Here is an 18,961-nt window from a genome sequence, read left to right on the forward strand (position 1 = left end):
ATGGGTTTATTTATAGATTGATATTTTTCATTTTTAGTACACTGTTGCTATTTGAGTTTACATATTGTCATTTTGTCATTTGGAGATACTGAGTGGACTTGTAGATGCTAGAAAATGAAGTGTAAGTGGAGAAATTGGAACATTTCCAACATATTCTTCTGCTCAAGTACAATAGAGGGGTGACAGTGGTGGAGGTAGCCACAAGCATTTGTGCTGTGTGTGGGAGTAATGCACAGCAAAAATCATGTTCTCATTTTAAGGAGGATTGTTTTGGCGTTAGTGACTCTCCATGTTCAGGAAGACCTTCGGGATTTGATGAAGATCATTTAAAGGCATTAACTGCAATCATGCACATCAGTGTACTTGAAAACTGGAAAAAGTGATAAACTGCAATCATTCAATCATCATGAGACATTGGCATGCAATGGGGATGGTTCAAAAATAAGTGTATGAGTACTGCATGAAAGCCAAAATCACATAAATCAGCAGGTCCCTGCTTGCTTGTCATGAATTGGCTTGTGAACAACACTGACTACTCCTATCCTGTATCATTACTGATGATGATAAATTGTGTGTTTATGCTAACATAAGGAAAATAAAGGAATGGTTGAGCCCAAACAGAGCAGCAGTAGATAGACCTGCACCCATCCAAAAAGATTATGTTATGCCTCTGGTGGAACAGTGATGGTGTGGTGTACTATGAATTGCTTCCCTGAGGTGTAACCATCACTGCTGACATTTATTTTCAACAACTGAGACACCTTGCAGACACAATCCACGAACAATGACCAGGAAGACTGCATGAAGCAATGCTACTCCACAATAATACCACCTGCATTCTGCTAGAGGAGCTGGGTTGAGAAGTCATTCTGCACCCATCTTATGCACCTGATCTTGCACCCTCAAATTTTCATCTTTTCTGCTCTCTATCAAACAACCTTAAAGGAACTTCCTTTCTAGATTAACGTGCACTTTGAACAAGGTTCAAAAACCTTCTTGCCACAAAACCAAGTGATATCTAGTCGTGGAATTGAAAAGTTACCACAGCATTGGAAGACTGTTGTAAATAGTGAAGGAGAATATATTACTGATGACTAAAGTCTCTGTTATCTGCGAACTTGTGCACCAACCCAAAAGTTAGGTATTAACTTTTCAGGCACGTCTTTATCAAGACAGTCTTAAAATCTCACTGATGAGACACGCACAAGAGAAAGGAATTAAATTAAACTAACTACTGATGGCCGTTTATGTGATCTTGAATATTTTTAGAAGGTCATGTATAATGTAGCAGCTGAGACTGGCAATGTGACTTCAGGAATGGCTCATCAGTTACTAAGCTTGTTTCTTTTTGAATGAAACAAAAGAAGACCTTGATAAAAAAAATTACAGCCATAGTTTCCCTTTCCTTCATGCATTTTGAGCTTTGGCTGTGTACATGATGATGTACTGCTCAATAAATATGGAATTATGGAATTATATCAAAGACATTCAATTAATTTGACTCTGATTTGTGCACAAGGAAGTAAATTGTTATTTTATGCTGTCAAACTTGCATCTGATTAAGGCAGTTTAACTTTTGATGTTGCTCATCATTCTATAATTGGACCATGTTTTCCAAATAAACATTAATGATGTACAACTACATTAACTGGATACTCAAAAGTTGTTTTATTAGTCATTTACCCAAGTATACTTGTTCAACACTCAGGTCAAGAACAGAATAACAATGCAAATCAGTTCCTAATTCATAACTATAATAGGGTGACTTTTAATTACATAAGAATTCAATAATTCAATTCCACACACATAATGCTGTTGGGCATGGCATTCTACTCCCTGAAAATGGTGGCATACTCAGTGAAGTGGATGGTATCATATTTATAGGAGTGTGGGCAAATAGGGATTTGTCATGGATGAAAGGAAGATAAAATGAAAGGTTATAGTTTCATGACCCAATAACAACATAGCCATTAGATAACACTTGCTCATATTAGACAATCATAGGGAACAAATTTAGCCAATTTGTATTCAATAATACCTCTCAGGCTATCATGAAAGGTATGTACTCATGATTTTCTGCAGAAGTTGAAAACAGCAACCCTTGCAGTCTGATTATTGTATACTGTGAACATATGTAACACATTTAAGCTGATTTACTTTGGGTACTTTTATCCATTGATGTAATAGGGAGGAACAACCAGAGACAATTGAATTCACTTACAAAGGATATTTTTAATCCAAAAGCACATTCTGATGGATAACTGTGGTGTTAGTTAAGGATCCTCCTGTGGGCCACTCTTTATCAATTTCAGACTTGTGAACATGAGTCCCAAAAATAAAATCAGTGTGGGAAAATTGTTATAGATAGTATTCAGAAAATTGTGTTTCACTCTACAGTATACATTTCCAATAGGCTTTTGCAAGAATTAGAAGTATTCTGTGACTAACAGCATACTTTCAAGCCCAAATTGAAGTCCTTTATCTTGACAAACTCCTACTAATCTCTGGGATAACTGTAAGTATCCCTTTAACTATCTTTTTCATTACTGAAAATTACTAAAATTTAAGGAAATATTGTTCCTATAATGAGGATGTTAGACTATTACCTGCTCTGACAACCCTTCAGTTTTATATGGTTTTCCCAGATTATCTTGAGTAAAAGCTGAGACATTTTCTAGCAGTAGTTCATGGCAACCATCTTCCTCAATCCCTCTATATTAGCAGTAATTTAAAACGAACCTCTTAATATAGATTCTATGTATCATGCAAACATCCAAACAGAAATATTAGCATATTTTGCATACTTTTACTTCTTAGTGTCTTGCAAAATGATCTTCTGGAATAATGCAGCTTGAGTTAATAAAATATTTGTCCCACAAAAACAGCATCTCAAATATCTCTAGAAGGTCCTGGAATTGGATTTATTTGCCAGGATATTTAAGTTTTATCATTTGTTTTTGCTAGTAATAAATGACAATTTTCAGTGAACTGTGATGTAAATAACCACAAGGCAACATAAAAAATAATTTCAGTCTGTGCTTCAAATTTCTGTCTAGGAATAATTTGAATGCTCAATAAAAGTTTCAGCTTCCCAATGATTTTCCTTGCAGTTTTCTTGCGTTGAATCAACTTGAGATAGCTAGACTATGTACCACTGCCGCAGCTTAAATTACAGGTCAATTCATGGTCCCTTATTGAGCAGATTGTAATATGTTGTTGCTTATATTTCATCTACTGCATGAGGTCACTGTGCTTAGCAATCACCTTGCAAGTGCAGAAATTATATATCTTATATAATCTCCATTTAACAAAGTCATCTAACAATACAAGTGGTCCTAGTGCCATTCTGCACAATATGAGGGGGGTTTGTATGACAGGAATGATAAATGTAAAATCCAAATTACCCTCACTTATTAACTCTAGCGCAAGCATGCCAGCACACAGATTGTGCCAAACTTAAATAAATACAGTATTCATCATGTTGGTAACACTGGAGACATTTGAAATTCTAGCTATTCTTTTCTTAGTGTAATGACTATTGTTGTGTGCAGTTTAGTAATTCTCAGTGCTAAATAATTTCCTCAACAGAAAATTTTGTGTACTGTTGTCAAATCTGGCACACTCAGTGGGCCATGCAACAAGTCATGTAAGTAATTTCTTCCTCAAACATAATGTTTCATTTTTGTTACATTATTCTATGACTTGTGGTCATTAGATTTTTTATTTTAGGGCAATAAAATGTTTAACTAATGGAGCATTCAAGTGGCTTGTGAATTAAGATACAGGTTTTGTGAAAGATATTGGTAGTATGTTGGATGATGATACTGATAAGGAAGAGGGGGTAACTACTCAGAGTGACTATGACACTGGAAGTGAACAAGAGGATGAAGCGAATTGAAATGAACGTAATAGCTGTCAATCAGGCAAAAGCAAAGTGAGAAATAAAAATATTGTAATATCTTTTCCAGGACCCAAGGCTATTGCCAGCATTTAGGGATTCAGTAAGCATGGAAATGATTGACAACATTGTAAAATATACAAACAAATACATTCAGCTGAAACCAGAATTTTCTGAAACTTCCTGACAGATTAAAACTGTGTGCCGGACCGAGACTCGAACTCGGAACCTTTGCATTTCGCAGGCAAGTGCTCTGCCATCTGAGCACTTTCCCATGAAAGGCAAAGATCCTGAGTTCGCATCTCGCTCTGGCACACAGTTTTAATCTGCCAGGAAGTTTCATATCAGTGCACACTCTGCTGCAAAGTGAAAATCTCATTCCAGAATTTTCTGATTATGAGGGAGGAAGAGATAAAAAAGAAACAATGAGAAGTCAGATACCAACACTCATTCGTTTACCTTATCTTTCTGGAATGAAGAAAGCTAACTTCAGAAATGTAATGGAGCTGTGGAATAGCCATGGATCAGGATTCAAAAAGCAAGAGCTGTGGTAAGCTACAAGTGATTCCTTTTCCTGCTATGTTGTATTTGTTTCGATGATAGAATAACCAGAGAAAAGCTGAGGACATCTGATAAGCTGGTTGCAATACGTTCAATTTTGGATGAGTTTGTGACAAATTGCAAAAATACATACAATCTCAGTGAGTTTGTAACCACTGATGAGACACTTCAGGCTTTTCAGGGTCATTTTGGATTTGCACAATATATTCCCAACAAACTTGCCTAATATGGCATTAAGTTATTTGCACTTTGTGATGCAAAATCAGTTTTTACAAGCAGCCTCAAGGTATATTCTGGAAAGCAGTGTGAAGGACCTTAAGCAGTCTCAAATTCAGCTCAGTGACAGTTCACAGACTAGTGAGTCATGTAAGGAATACAGTAGAAATATAATGATAAACAGTTGGTACACAAGTCGCCTCTCAAGAAAGAATAGGCAGTCTTGGTTGCAAGATGGTTTTTTATTTATTTAATTTGTGATGCATTTCACTCTCACAGGAGCATCATCAGACATTTAGGGGAAAAACAAGTTTCCTCAGTATTAATTTATGTGCCAGGAATTTCATAATTTTGAACTTCAGTTTATAAAATAAATAAGCCACTTCCTGGCTCATAAATTTGTACTGAGGAAACTTGCTTTCCCCCAGATGTCTGATGATGCTCCTGTGAGAGTGAAACACATCACAAATTAAATAAATAAAAACCATTTTGCCACAGAGACTGCCTATTCTTTCTTGAACATCTCAAGAAGTTGCTGTATCATTAGCCAAAAGATGGAGTGGTGTGATTTTCAAGTTGCCTCTTGGCTATGTCACTATTATAGATGAGGATTATGTGTATTGCGGCTCTGAGACACAATAAACAAGAAATACCCTTGGAATTCCTACCTTAGGAAGACTGTGTACCTGATTCATCCCGATACAGATATAAGAATGATATTACATTGGTTTTGTAGGTGCCAAAAAACAACAAGGTGGTTCTGATGTTGTCAACTATGCATGATTCAGATACTATCAATGAAGATTCTCAAAAGCCAGATACTGTGTTAAATTACAGTGTTGATTCAGGCAACCAGATGTGTGGCATATATTCTGTGTCTTGTGTAATGAGAAGATGACCTGTGGTAATCTTTTGAAGGTATCAATGATCAGATGCTTTGTTACTAAGATGGATAAAATCATAGAGCCTCAAGAAGGATTTTTCTAAATAACCTATCTTATGATCTCATGAAACCACACCTAACAGAAAGAGACAAAATTTCAAGAATTCCTAAGAATATTTTGCTGTTCCTTGAGAGACACCAGACAACATCTGAGCAAGTGAAGGAGCCTTCTTTTAAGAAATGAGGACACTGTTATTTGTGGAAGGGGAAAGACTATTAATATAACAGTAAAATGTGATCTGTGTAAGAAGCATATGACTATTGCTTACACTTGTGAAAAGAGTCAATTTGCAACTGCAGACTCAGAAGACTTATGATCTAACTCTTATCCTCTCTCAAATTACTAAGTCATGAACATGATCTGTATGTACGCTGTTATAACACAGTTTCAGTAGACATTCAGTATGATAGTGAAACATGATTTGTTCTCCTTTTTAGTTGTATCATTTTGGTGCTTAGATTTATTATAAAAATGTCATTAACAGCCACATTGAATAATGAAACATTGTTCTGCATTGAAAATGATCAACAGTGTATATATGTTTCTTGATTAGATATGTAATACTATTCATTAGTTTTTTCAACTGTGGTGATAACATATTTTTTGTATGAATTAGACAAAATATTTAATATTTTGACATTCATAGTATCAGTGCAGTGCCATGCAGTATTGAAAGTAGACTGCAAGAGGAGCAGTATGGTTTCAGACCGGGAAGATCAACAACGGACCTCATATTTGCGGTAAGGCAACTGCAGGAAAGGCACTATGAGTACGGGAAGGACTTAATCATGGCCTTTTTAGATATTGAGAAGGCATATGACAGTATCTGTAGGGACAAGCTCTGGGATGTGCTGAACGCAAAAGGGATAGATGAAGAGATAACACGAAAAGTCAGAAAAATGTATGAGGGAAGTGAGAGTTGTGTGAAAGTGGGGAGGGAACGTACTGCATGGTTCAAGCTGGAAAATGGGCTGCGACAGGGAAGTGCACTTTCGCCTTTATTGTTTATTATTGTTATGGATGAAATTCTACAGCAAGTATCAGATGCAATTGGAGACCATAAAATGAAAGCAGTGCTTTTTGCCGATGACCTGTTGTTATGGGGAAATTGCGAGAAGGAGGTGCAAGAGCAGTTAGATGTATGGGAGGCAACAGCAGCACAATATGGAATGCATTTCTCAGCAAAGAAAAGTGAAATAATTGTCACAACAAGGAAGAAGAATAGGCCAAATGTGGATATAACTTGTGGAAGGGAAAAACTACAAGTGGTAGAGAACTTCAAGCACCTGGGAAGCATGATTGAAAGTAAGGGGGGAAACGCAATGGAAATAAATGAAAGGTGCAGAAAAGCAGGGCAGTTCTACAAATGCATTAGGGGGCTTATTTGGAGCAAGGAGGTGCCACAGAAATCCAAGGGAATTATATACCGAACCTACTTTGTCCCCATATTGGCATACGGAAGTGAGACATGGGTAATGCACAAAAGCGACAAAAGTAGAATACAGGCTAGTGAAATGAAGTTCCAGAGGAGCAGGTTGAGTGTAACAAGACGATACAGATTGCGAAATGCGTATGTGAGGGACAGACTGAAGGAGGAACCAGTACAGGACAGGATAGAAAAATCAAGACTGCAGTGGTATGGACACATAAAGAGAATGGATGAGGGAAGAATTCCAAAGAGGATGTTTGATCTGCAACTGGAGGGGAAGAGGCCCAGAGGAAGACCATGAGATAGATGGGTGAAGGGAGTGAAGGAATGTGTGATGAGAAGAGGAGAGAACTGGACGAAGGTGGAAGAGGGGGAATGGTGGAAAGACAGAACACGATGGAGAGGCTTGTGTTCCCGACAGACCCAGCCAGTGGCTGGAAACTGTCCAAGATGATGCTGATGATGATGATGAGTATCAGTGCACTCAGTGAACTACGTGACTATTCCTGTACCATGAACAGGCATACCTGCTGGAGGATTAATGAATTTTGTAGTTATTAGGGCTGGTGTAATCTCAGAAGAAGGGATTCGAGTGAAAAACTGCTTCACTGATTTAATTCTGGATATAAGTTTTCTTTAGGAGCTTTTTATCAGTTATTTCTATATGCAATTTTCCAAATTTCACAACACATTAGGATTTTTAAGCATCCATCACTGGAAAGCTTCAGTGATGTAGAACTTACCAGAAGAGTAAAGAAGTCCGTGGAATGACCCATTGAAACCAATTCGAATTTTCATGTATTCGTCTTGGCACTCTGCTTCAATATCTGCAAAATAAATAGATGATTCCTTTAATGAGCTAGAGTACACATACATACACACACCTTTACTCCTAAATTATTTACATCTGATACATATTTAGTTAAATGAATACACTCAAACTACCACATTTACTGATTACAACAACTGACCATTGAAATGGTGTACAGGAGAGTTAGGTTCATACTAAGATCCTCAACATGCCATTATTCATGAGCAGTGGTCAATTATTGCAATACCATGGCTCATAAAACTGTGAACTGCAGACTTTATAGTATTGTAACTGCACACTGACCAGTGTTGTCAGTTACTTAAGTTATAGAAGTTGGCAACTCACTGAAATGACATCTTTTGAAATTTCACAATGATTATCTCCTGTTTATTTATTTATGTTCTATTTCTAGCATAGAAAAGGTAATATCCTCTTTCTGACTGATACATCTTGGGCCATATATGAGTGTATAACTATAGTATAACAAGGCCATGTCTTTCAAAGTAAACTACAACTGCTCTGACTTGTAAAACCGAAGACAATAACAGCAAGCAACCACAAGCTCAGTTTGATCATGGAGTAAGGTATACTCCCGTTGTGGTTAAGTTGTCTAGGAATGGATGTGAATTGGAGCATTGCCCCTTGGGAATTAGTGACAATGTTGATCACATATACTACAATGTTTATACCATGTGCAGAGGGGTGATGAATGGGGAGTGCCCTATTTTTGGATTTGCTGAGGAACTCTGTGCACTGAAGTGTCAAACCAGTCCTTTCCTGCTGCACAGTTATGACACCTACAAGGAAGTATAACAGTAAAAACTTGGTCTCTGTTTTTATGCTATTCTGCAGAGGCTGATGTCCAGTGCCACTGTACTAAAAAACAACAAATAGGAAATTAAAATTATTCTTGAAATTCGTATATCAAATTCAAAAGAAGATACTTCTGATTTATTTATCTAAATTTTATTTGCAACGAGCCAGCATAATTATGGCTTTTGCAAACATCAGGCACAGTAATATGACAAAAATTGTATTTACCAAATATGGTATATACTACAATAGTTGCATCTTACTTATTTTGTTATTTTATGGCTGATATGCTGCTGGTTCATATTACAAGCAATGTCTTAGAATTCCTGTATCATGATCATGATATTCACTGTTTGCTCTGTAAATTGTATGATTATTGTTCACAAACCAAATTAGTGAAAAATTGTATTGGCATGGCAGGGTAAGGTTCCCCAACTGTTTGAATAAATTTCTGCCAGAGGATGTATGGTGCATTCTACCCATAATTCTGATAACTCTCATCTGTGCAATAAGAGCTTTATTTGCACATGACTGGTTTGCCCAGAGCATGTCATCACATGTCATAAGTGAATGGAAATATCTGAGTATGCAGCTTTTATTGTTTCCATGTCACAAACAGATGCAATTGAATGAATAGAAAATGCTGCCAAATGCAGTCTGTTACATAGGTCGATGACGTGAACTGACCGGTTTAGAGAGTTGTTAATGTATAATCCTAGGAATCTGGAAGGCTGAACTCTCAATATTTCTTTGTCAGCACATTTTATTTCAATATTTTCTTGTTTGCTGTTTGAAACTGAATTAATTGCTCCTTATTAAACTGAAGGACAGACCATTTGAAAGAAACCAATCTAGACCTTCTTTGAATATAGTGTCTGCAGGGTTCTATAGACTGCAGTTTGGTACTTTCTCTATCATAATGGTCGTGTCATCTGCAAATAGGTTGAAGTGTGCTTTTGTGTCACACACCATGGCAGATCATTGATAAAAATTAGGGAAAGTACGGGACCAAGCACTGAGCCCTGTGATACTCCACATTCCACAGTGTCCCAGCCACTGCAGACTAGATACGATTCGGGCAACATCCCTACTTTACCATATAAGCCATAGTACTCAGCCTTTGTAAGTATAATTTCGTGATCTACACAGTCGAATGCTGAAGCATCGCAGAAGATTCCAGTTGGTCACATTTTATTGCTTATTGATCCGAGGAGTTGGTTGAAATGTGAGAAAATTGCATGTTCAGTTGAAATATCCCTTTTGGAATCCAGACAGTCTTTTATTGTGGATGTTATGTTTATTAAGATGATCCATCATTCTCTCGATCATAAGTTTCCCTAGGACTTTAGAAAAACTTGTTATCAATAAAATTGGCCAGTAGTTGGAAACTTCAGCTTTAGCACCTTTTTTGAACAGTGGCTTAACAATCATATATTTAAGTCTATTAGGGATAATACCTTGCTTTATGGACTCCTTAAATATGTGTCAGAGAACTTCAAGAATAAATCTGCTGCAGGGCACAAGAGTGGAATCTTCATTTTTCATTTGGCTTATTACCTTTCTCAATGTCATTGGTTATAAGGTAAGGTATATGCATCTAACAAATTTTGTGTTGTACTGCTTTTTGAAGAAGGTTCATGGCTTCAGTCATAAGTCCTTTACAACCAATTTGATCCACTGCTGTCAAAGAAGGGTTGGTGAAGATATTAGCAATTATATCACCTTCATCTTGTGGTGCAGTTCTTCTTGTTTTGTCCGTGCTTGCTATGAAAATGGGATGAGGAGTTCTGCCTTATGCAAGACACATTTTTTTTCTGTTTTGTTTCACACATACAAGTTTCAACATGTTCAGTTAAACCCACTGACAATAGCACAAATGCGCTGAAACATGTATGGGTGAAACAAAGCAGAAAAAAGGTGTCTTGCATAAGGCGGAATTTCTCATCCCACTATATCACCTTCATGTACCATGCTTCCATTATCACACACTTCAATACTGTCTGTATCTTCTGAAATTTTTCCTGTCTCCCTTTTGAAACCCTTCCAAATACACTGAAGTGCCAAGGAAACTGGTATAGGCATGCGTATATACAGAGATTGTAAACACGCAGAATGTGGCGCTTTGGTCAGCAACACCTATTTACGACAACAAGTGTATGGAGCAGTTGTTAGATCGGTTACTGCTGCTACAAGGGAAGGTTATCAACATTTAAGTGAGTTTGCATGTGGTGCTATAGTTGTCGCATGAGTGATGGGACACAGCATCTCCGAGGTAGCGATGAAGTGGGGATCTTCCCTTACGACGATTTCACGAGTGTACCGTGAATATCAGGAATCCGGTAAAACATCAAATCTCCAACATCGCTGTGGCAGGAACAAGATCTGCAAGAACAGGACTGCCGACAACTGAAGAGAATTGTTCAACATGACAGAAGCACAACCCTTCCGCAAATTGCTGCAGATTTCAATGCTGTGCCATCAACAAGTGTCAGCGTACGAATCCTTCAATAAAACATCAACAATATGGGCTTTCAGAGCTGAGGGCCCACTTGTGTACTCTTGATAACTGCATGATACAAAGCTTTACACGCTTGGGCAATTCCAGCAGGACAATGTGACATCCCACACATCCAGAACTGCTACAGAGTGGCTCCAGGAACACACTTCCACTGGCCACCAGACTCTCAGGACATGGATATTATTGAGCATATCTGGGGTGCCTTGCAATGTGCTGTTCAGAAGAGATCTCCACCAGCTTGTACTCTTACAGATTTATGGAAATCATTGCGGGATTCATGGTGACAATTTCGTCCAGCACTACTTCAGACATTAAACATGTTGTGTTGCAGCACTTATGTGTGCTTGCAGGGGCCTTACATGATATTGAGCAGATGTACTAGTTTCTTTGGCTTTTGAGTGTAGTTTTTATTTTATTATTTGAGCTGTCAATTTCAGATTTGATAAACATGCTCTTGAATTTTTAATTACATTCTTTAGTATACTACAGTATAAATTGTAGTGTTACCTACCCTATCATTTTTTAGAATTTCTGAGTGAAACATAAATCATTATCTTTGTTTAACAGGACGTTTTGATTCCCTTAGTGACCCATTGTTGCTTGTAATCACTTAGGTTGGTACTTTTTGAAATTCTCTTGGGAAATACAGCTTCAAAAAGGGTAACAAATTTATTCAGGAACAGGTTAAATTTATCACTGACATTTTTAGCCTGATGTACTGCGTTCCACTCTAACTGCTGCAAATATCTGCTGAAGGTTTCCAGATTTTCATCGTTGATTAGTCTGAAAGATCTGTTGAAAAAACTACTCTTGTTCGCAGGGATTACATAGTGCATTTTTAACAGCTGCCCATCGTGGTCAGAAAGGCCATTTAAGATTTGTGTTACACATATGTTATCAATTGTGTTACTGTCAATCAAACTTGTGTGTTGTGAGAAAGTCAACAACTGCCCTCAGATTAAAAGAACTCATTACACTCTCAAAATCTGTTCTATCATTATTACAAGTAATAAAATTTACATTAAAGTAGCCATGCATGATTATTTCCTTGATTTTCGAGAACAGGTGAGTTAAAAGTGATTCTACTTGCCTGAGGAATATACTAAGATTTTTGGAGGGAGCTCTGTAAACAGTAATCATATAAATAGGCAAATATTAACATGGAGTTCAATGCAAGAATTTCAATTAACACAATAATTTGTTACATCTGTAGACTCGTACACTATACGTTTTTAACATACATTATTACTCCACCTTTGTCCATTGCATTTATAGTGTAATAAGCTGCTAAGTTGTACCATTTCAGTTCTTTCCTTCAAATATTGTCCAGTAAAATATAATATATGGGCATCATTTTCTGCACTGCTATCGTTAATGAAAACGGACAATTGGTCCTGTTTGTTTCTTAGACCTATTATATTCTGGTGAAAAATACAAGGTCCCCTTTTCTGTCAATCTCCTCTGCCATCCCTTGTCTCCTCCTCCTCCCTCCACCCCCTCTCTCTGCCCATCTCCTCCTCTCCCCTCCATCTGTCCATATCCTCTTCCCTTTCAGTCCATCTCCCTTCCCCCATCTCTCTGTCAATTTCCTCCTGTCTGATCGATCTCCTCCTTCTCTGTCTCTCTCTGTCCATCTCCTCTTTCCTCCTCCCCCCTCCATGTTAACACCCCCACTACAATAGGAGGTTACTGATTATTATCCCCACAATATTTCTTTCCAGACAGTAAGTAATATCTGTACCTAGTTTGGTTGAAATCGATCCTGGGTCTTAGAAGGAGCTGTTTACCAGCTTATTTGCCCATGGTCACACATCTCACATATATGTAACACATTTCATACATATTTGTACACACATTTCACCTGTTTATCTAGTGAACTATCAGTTTAATAAGTCACAGCTGCAAAATACTAACGCGAATTCTTTACAGACGAATGGAAAAACTGATAGAAGCCGACCTCGGGGAAGAGCAGTTTGGATTCCGTAGAAATGTTGGAACACGTGAGGCAATACTGACCCTACGACTTATCTTGGAAGAAAGATTAAGGAAAGTCAAACCTACGTTTCTAGCATTTGTAGACTTAAAGAAAGCTTTTGACAATCTTCACTGGAATACTCTGTTTCAAATTCTGAAGGTGGCAGCGGTAAAATACAGGGAGCAAAAGGCTATTTACAATTTGTACAGAAAGCAGATGGCAGTTATAAGAGTCGAGGGGTATGAAAGGGACGCAGTGGTTGGGAAGGGAGTGAGACAGGGTTGTAGCATATCCCCGATGTTATTCAATCTGTATATTGAGCAAGCAATAAAGGAAACAAAAGAAAAGTTCGGAGTAGGTATTAAAATCCATGGAGAAGAAATAAAAACTTTGAGGTTCGCCGATGACATTGTAATTCTGTCAGAGATAGCAAAGGACTTGGAAGAGCAGCTGAATGGAATGGACAGTGTCTTGAAACGCGGATATAAGATGAACATCAGCAAAAGCAAAACGAGGATAATGGAATGTAGTCGAATTAAGTCGGGTGATGCTGAGGGAATTATATTAGGAAATGAGACACTTAAAGTAGTAAAGGAGTTTTGCTATTTGGGGAGCAAAATAACTGATGATGGTAGAAGTAGAGAGGATATAAAATGTAGACTGGCAATGGTAAGGAAAGCGTTTCTGAAGAAGAAAAATTTGTTAACATCAAGTATAGATTTAAATGTCAGGAAGTCGTTTCTGAAAGTATTTGTATGGAGTGTAGCCATGTATGAAAGTGAAACGTGGACGATAAATAGTTTAGACAAGGAGAGAATAGAAGCTTTCGAAATGTGGTGCTACAGAAGAATGCTGAAGATTAGATGGGTAAACCACATAACTAATGAGGAAGTATTGAATAGAATTGGGGAGAAGAGGAGCTTGTGGCACAACTTGACTAGAAGAAGGGATTGGTTGGTAGGACATGTTCTGAGACATCGAGGGATCACCAATTTAGTATCGGAGGGCAGCGTGGAGGGTAAAAATCGTAGAGGGATACCAAGAGATGAATACGCTAAGCAGATTCAGAAGGATGTAGGCTGCAGTAGGTACTGGGAGATGAAGAAGCTTGCACAGGATAGAGTAGCGTGGAGAGCTGCATCATACCAATCTCAGGACTGAAGACCACAACAACAACACCTAGCAAATTCCGCCCTGTAGTTTTTTTCAAACATAGCTCAATGTTTATGACGTCATATTTCCTGACATAATTTTGCAAGTACATCCCGTGGTGTATGAGGATGCTACACCGACGGAACATCAAAGAAGTAATTTATATACAGTAATGAAATTTCAAGAATATATTTGTCTAGGTAACATACGTAAGTGATTAAAATTTGAAGATCGCAGTTTAACGTAAGTGCAAGATAAGCCACTGCAAATGTGAAATGCTGGTACATTAATAACTGGTGTAACTGCCAGAATGTTGAATGCAAGAATGTATACATGCATGCTTTGTGATGTACAGGTGCTGGATTTCAGTTTGTGGGATGTAGTTCCATGCCTGTTGCACTTGGGCGGTCAGTACAGGTAAGTTAATACTATTTGTGAATGATTCTGGAGTTGTCGTCTGATGACGTCCTCCTCAAAACCCTGCAAGGAGAAAAGGATGGCACGCGGAACGAGTTAACATGATAGGCTCGTCAATGTTTGTTCCGAATCGAGGGGGCGCCTGCCACACCGCCAACACGCCAAACGCTGTTAAGATAATTGGCAAAATAAGCACTATAACTGGAACAGCTCGCAAGCTCCGCATGTACAGTCTGCAAGCACTGCCAAAAATCGAGGCGCGAGTGATGGGCATCTCCGTATAGATATCCAGAGAACCGCCCGAAACTTCGTGGCAGGAAAAAATTCCACAGCTGAGTGAAGAAAGGACTCTGGGCCAATAACATGTGACGACACTCGCAGAAAACGTGCCGCCAGTTGTCCCCCAACAACCAGACGTCCGCAACGTTTACACAGTTTGAAGCGATAGTTATCACCGACACTACGACCGCCTCCGGTAGCTTAGTGGTCAGCGCGACAGAACGTCAATCCTAAGGGCCCGGGTTCGATTCCCGGCTGGGTTGGAGATTTTCTCCGCTCAGGGACTGGGTGTTGTGTTGTCCTAATCATAATCTACATCTACATCTACATTCATACTCCGCAAGCCACCCAACGGTGTGTGGCCCCATCGACGCGCAAGTCAAATGACGTCGCCGAAGTGGCGTCAAATGAAGGACTTGCACTCGGAGAACGGTCTACCCGACGGGAGCCCTAGTCACACGACATTTTGGGAAGTATCCGACTAGGTAGTGTCGATGAATGTAACTTACCAAAGGTCGCATAATACCGAGTCGACCTGATATGCATCGGAAAGAAACTGTGATGGACGTGCCGCTAAATCACAGTCCAGCGCAACAAGTACTTGAGTTCTACGACGTCAGAGGCGACGGTACGCAGGAAAAGGACGTAGAAATCCTTTGCCCGCGGCCGGCACGTTCGTGGCGAGCACACACGTTCTGTGCGAGCACAACTGAGTTCCACAATGAACACCGCGATGTGTGCAAACGCGTGCACGATGCTACCGACCGGGACCGACGAGGAGAGGAACACCGGCATTAATGAGGGCGGTAAGAAAATGGTGCGTAATGAAGGCCCCGACATAGCGCCATTGTTTATACTGGGCGCCAGTATGGCCGGTATTGCACCATCATATTTCCTTGACAAATAAATTTGATCAAATATTCGTCAAATTTCTTTTACTTCGCACAGTATTTACCGACACAGTACTACGCTTCCTCTAAGGCGCTGCAGTCATGGACAGTGCGGCTGGTCCCGGCGGAGGTTCGAGTCCTCCCTCGGGCATGGGTGTGTGTGTTTGTCCTTAGGATAATTTAGGTTAAGTAGTGTGGGTTAATTCCCATAAGATTTCACACACATTTTGAACCTGCGATCTTAAATGTGTTGTACTTTTCCGCAATAAATGCTTTAGCGAGAAGGTGTCCACGCTACTTTGCAATTTCGTCTTATTCTGTATGTAAGCTGTGGGCATTGACATAACCAACAAATCTGCTCTGGTATGTGACGAACTGTAAGGTGTTCCGTTAGATGATAACCACGCAGTAACGTCTGCCTTTTTGGAATCAGCAGTTGGAGCTTTGCTCACTTGCATTCTGGCGGGTGGCGGAAGGGGGGAGGCGATTCCGGCACCAACGCTCGCTATTGGCTGGAGGCCCCTGACGTCACGGTGAGGCTGCGTAGCGCAGCACAGCAGTGTAATTACAAGGCAAATGCGCAGCACCGCAGGTGCTGTGGCGTATTAGTCGTTCATTATACTTTCGGTTTGGTTCAATACACAGTTGGACAAATAAACAAAAAAGTGGCATGGCAGATGTACTACACATTTGGACTAAATAAATGATTATTAAGCTGAAAAATAACAAACTTTTGATGGAGAAACAGGTGTTCTTGTTTCAGATTTCTATTGTCATTTACCAAATGAAAATGCAGACAATATATGCCTCCTCCTTGTGGCACATCTCTTCATGGTTTACAATTCTGCTTATTTATTCAGACACTTAATACTTATAAATATTCTTGTTTAATCTAACTTAAACTAACTTACGCTAAGGACAGCACACACACCCATGCCCGAGGGAGGACTCGAACCTCCTACAGGGGGAGCTGCGCGAACCGTTTCAAAGCCCCCTAGACTACGCGGCTACCCCACATGGCCAAATATTCTTGTTCTTACCTAAAAATACAGGAGGATCTGCAACGAACTGACGCATGGTGCAGGGAATGGCAATTGAATCTCAATGTAGACAAGTGTAATGTGCTGCGAATACATAGAAATAATGATCCTTTATCATTTAGCTACAATATAGCAGGTCAGCAACTGGAAGCAGTTAATTCCATAAATTATCTGGGAGTAGGCATTAGGAGTGATTTAAAATGGAATGACCATATAAAATTAGTCGTCGGTAAAGCAGATGCCAGACTGAGATTTATTGGAAGAATTCTAAGGAAATGCAGTCCGAAAACAAAGGAAGTAGGTTACTTGTTCGTCCACTGCTTGAATACTGCTCACCGGTGTGGGATCCGTACCAGATAGGGTTGATAGAAGAGATAGAGAAGATCCATCGGGCAGTGCGCTTCGTTACAGGATCATATAGTAATCTCGAAAGCGTTACGGAGATGATAGATAAACTCCAGTGGAAGACTCTGCAAGAGAGACGCTCAGTAGCTCGGTACGGGTTTTTGCTGAAGTTTGGAGAATATACCTTCACCGAGGAGTCAAGCAGTATATTGCTCCCTCCTACGTATATTTCGCGAAGACACCACGAGAATAAAATCAGAGAGATTAGAGCCCACACAGAGGCATACCGACAATCTTTCTTTCCACGAACAATACGAGACTGGAATAGAAGGGAGAACCGATAGAAGTACTCAAGGTACCCTCCGCCACACGCCGCCAGGTGGCTTGCAGAGTATGGATGTAGATGTAGATGTAAAGAACAATAACTGTCATGAACCTCAGGAAACTTTTGTTTCAGTGTGGAGTGTAGAGACTTTACGAGATTTTCCTTTTTTTTTTTTTTTTTGGTTGCACACTCCATTTCTATACAAAGCAGCAAATTATTCTTCAAACAGCAACACTTGCTGGCATGGGAAAGCACAGACCACCACGAGATATAATTGATACCAGGCTTCATTACGCTCTCCAACTTTCCTGTTTGCTGCTGGAAAACCTAATGATATATCAATAGGCACTTACCTGCAATATAGCCTGCAGTGTACTTCACCGCATGTAGAAGAACATCTGAGATTAGAGTCATCAAACACTGTTATGAAATCGTTCAATAAATTTACTTCGACATTCACAGCTTCTGGGATTTCCCGTATTGGCGATTCATAAACATTTACACAGAGCTCACTGGTAACGAAACTTAGGGACGCAGAAGAATTCGATCGGAAGTTGTACTGTATATTCTATATTTACGAAATATGTTTTATCTACATCTACACTCTGCAAACCACCGCGAAGTGCATGGCAGAGGGTACGTCCCATTGTACCATTATTAGTGCTTCTTTCCGTTACTTGCACGTATGGAGCGCGGGAACAATGGTTGTTTGAATGCCTCCGTGCATGGAGTAATTATTCTAATCTTGTCCTCACAATCCTTATGGGAGCTATACGTAGGGGGTTGTAATATATTCCTACAGTCATCATTTAAAGCCTGTTCTTGAAACTTTCTCGCGATAGTTTACGTCTATCTTCAAGAGTCTTCCAGTTCAGTTCCTTCAGTATCTCTGTGATCCTGTTCCACAGATCAAATAAACCTGTGACCATTCGCACTGCCCTTCTCTGTATACGTTCAATATCCCCTGTTAGTCCTATTTGGTACGGGTCTCACACACTTGAGAGATATTCTAGAACTGGTCGCAGGAGTGATGTGGAAGCAATTTCCTTTGTAGACTAACTGCCCTTCCTCAGAATTCTACCAGTAAAACGAAGTTATCAACTGCTTTACGCACGACTGAACCTATGTGATCATTCCACTATCTGTAATCGACACGCAGTTCCTTCCAAACTTCTATAATTTTTCCACCCGTATCACATGTCACAGTTGCTACATATATTCACGATTCCTCAAGTACCTTAATGATACTCTGAAGCAAACTACTAGTCATAATTATGTCGAAATCATGAACTGGTTGCTTCCACTCCCTACACAATCCACGGATCATGCAGACTTGAACACTGGAATG

The 18,961-nt window shown here is 39.4% G+C and overlaps 1 protein-coding gene across 1 annotated transcript in view; it reads right to left on the bottom strand.

Annotated features, from left to right (window-relative positions):
- Positions 1-18,961, bottom strand: part of LOC126249545 (cuticlin-5) — a 339,366-nt gene that overhangs the window by 39,564 nt on the left and 280,841 nt on the right. Inside the window, exon 5 of the mRNA XM_049951209.1 lies at positions 7,792-7,875. Within this exon, the coding sequence (XP_049807166.1) occupies positions 7,792-7,875 (84 nt within the window). The remainder of the gene's footprint in view (positions 1-7,791; positions 7,876-18,961) is intronic.

The sequence above is a fragment of the Schistocerca nitens genome, chromosome 3 (genome assembly GCF_023898315.1).
Source record: "Schistocerca nitens isolate TAMUIC-IGC-003100 chromosome 3, iqSchNite1.1, whole genome shotgun sequence".
NCBI lineage: Eukaryota > Metazoa > Arthropoda > Insecta > Orthoptera > Acrididae > Schistocerca > Schistocerca nitens.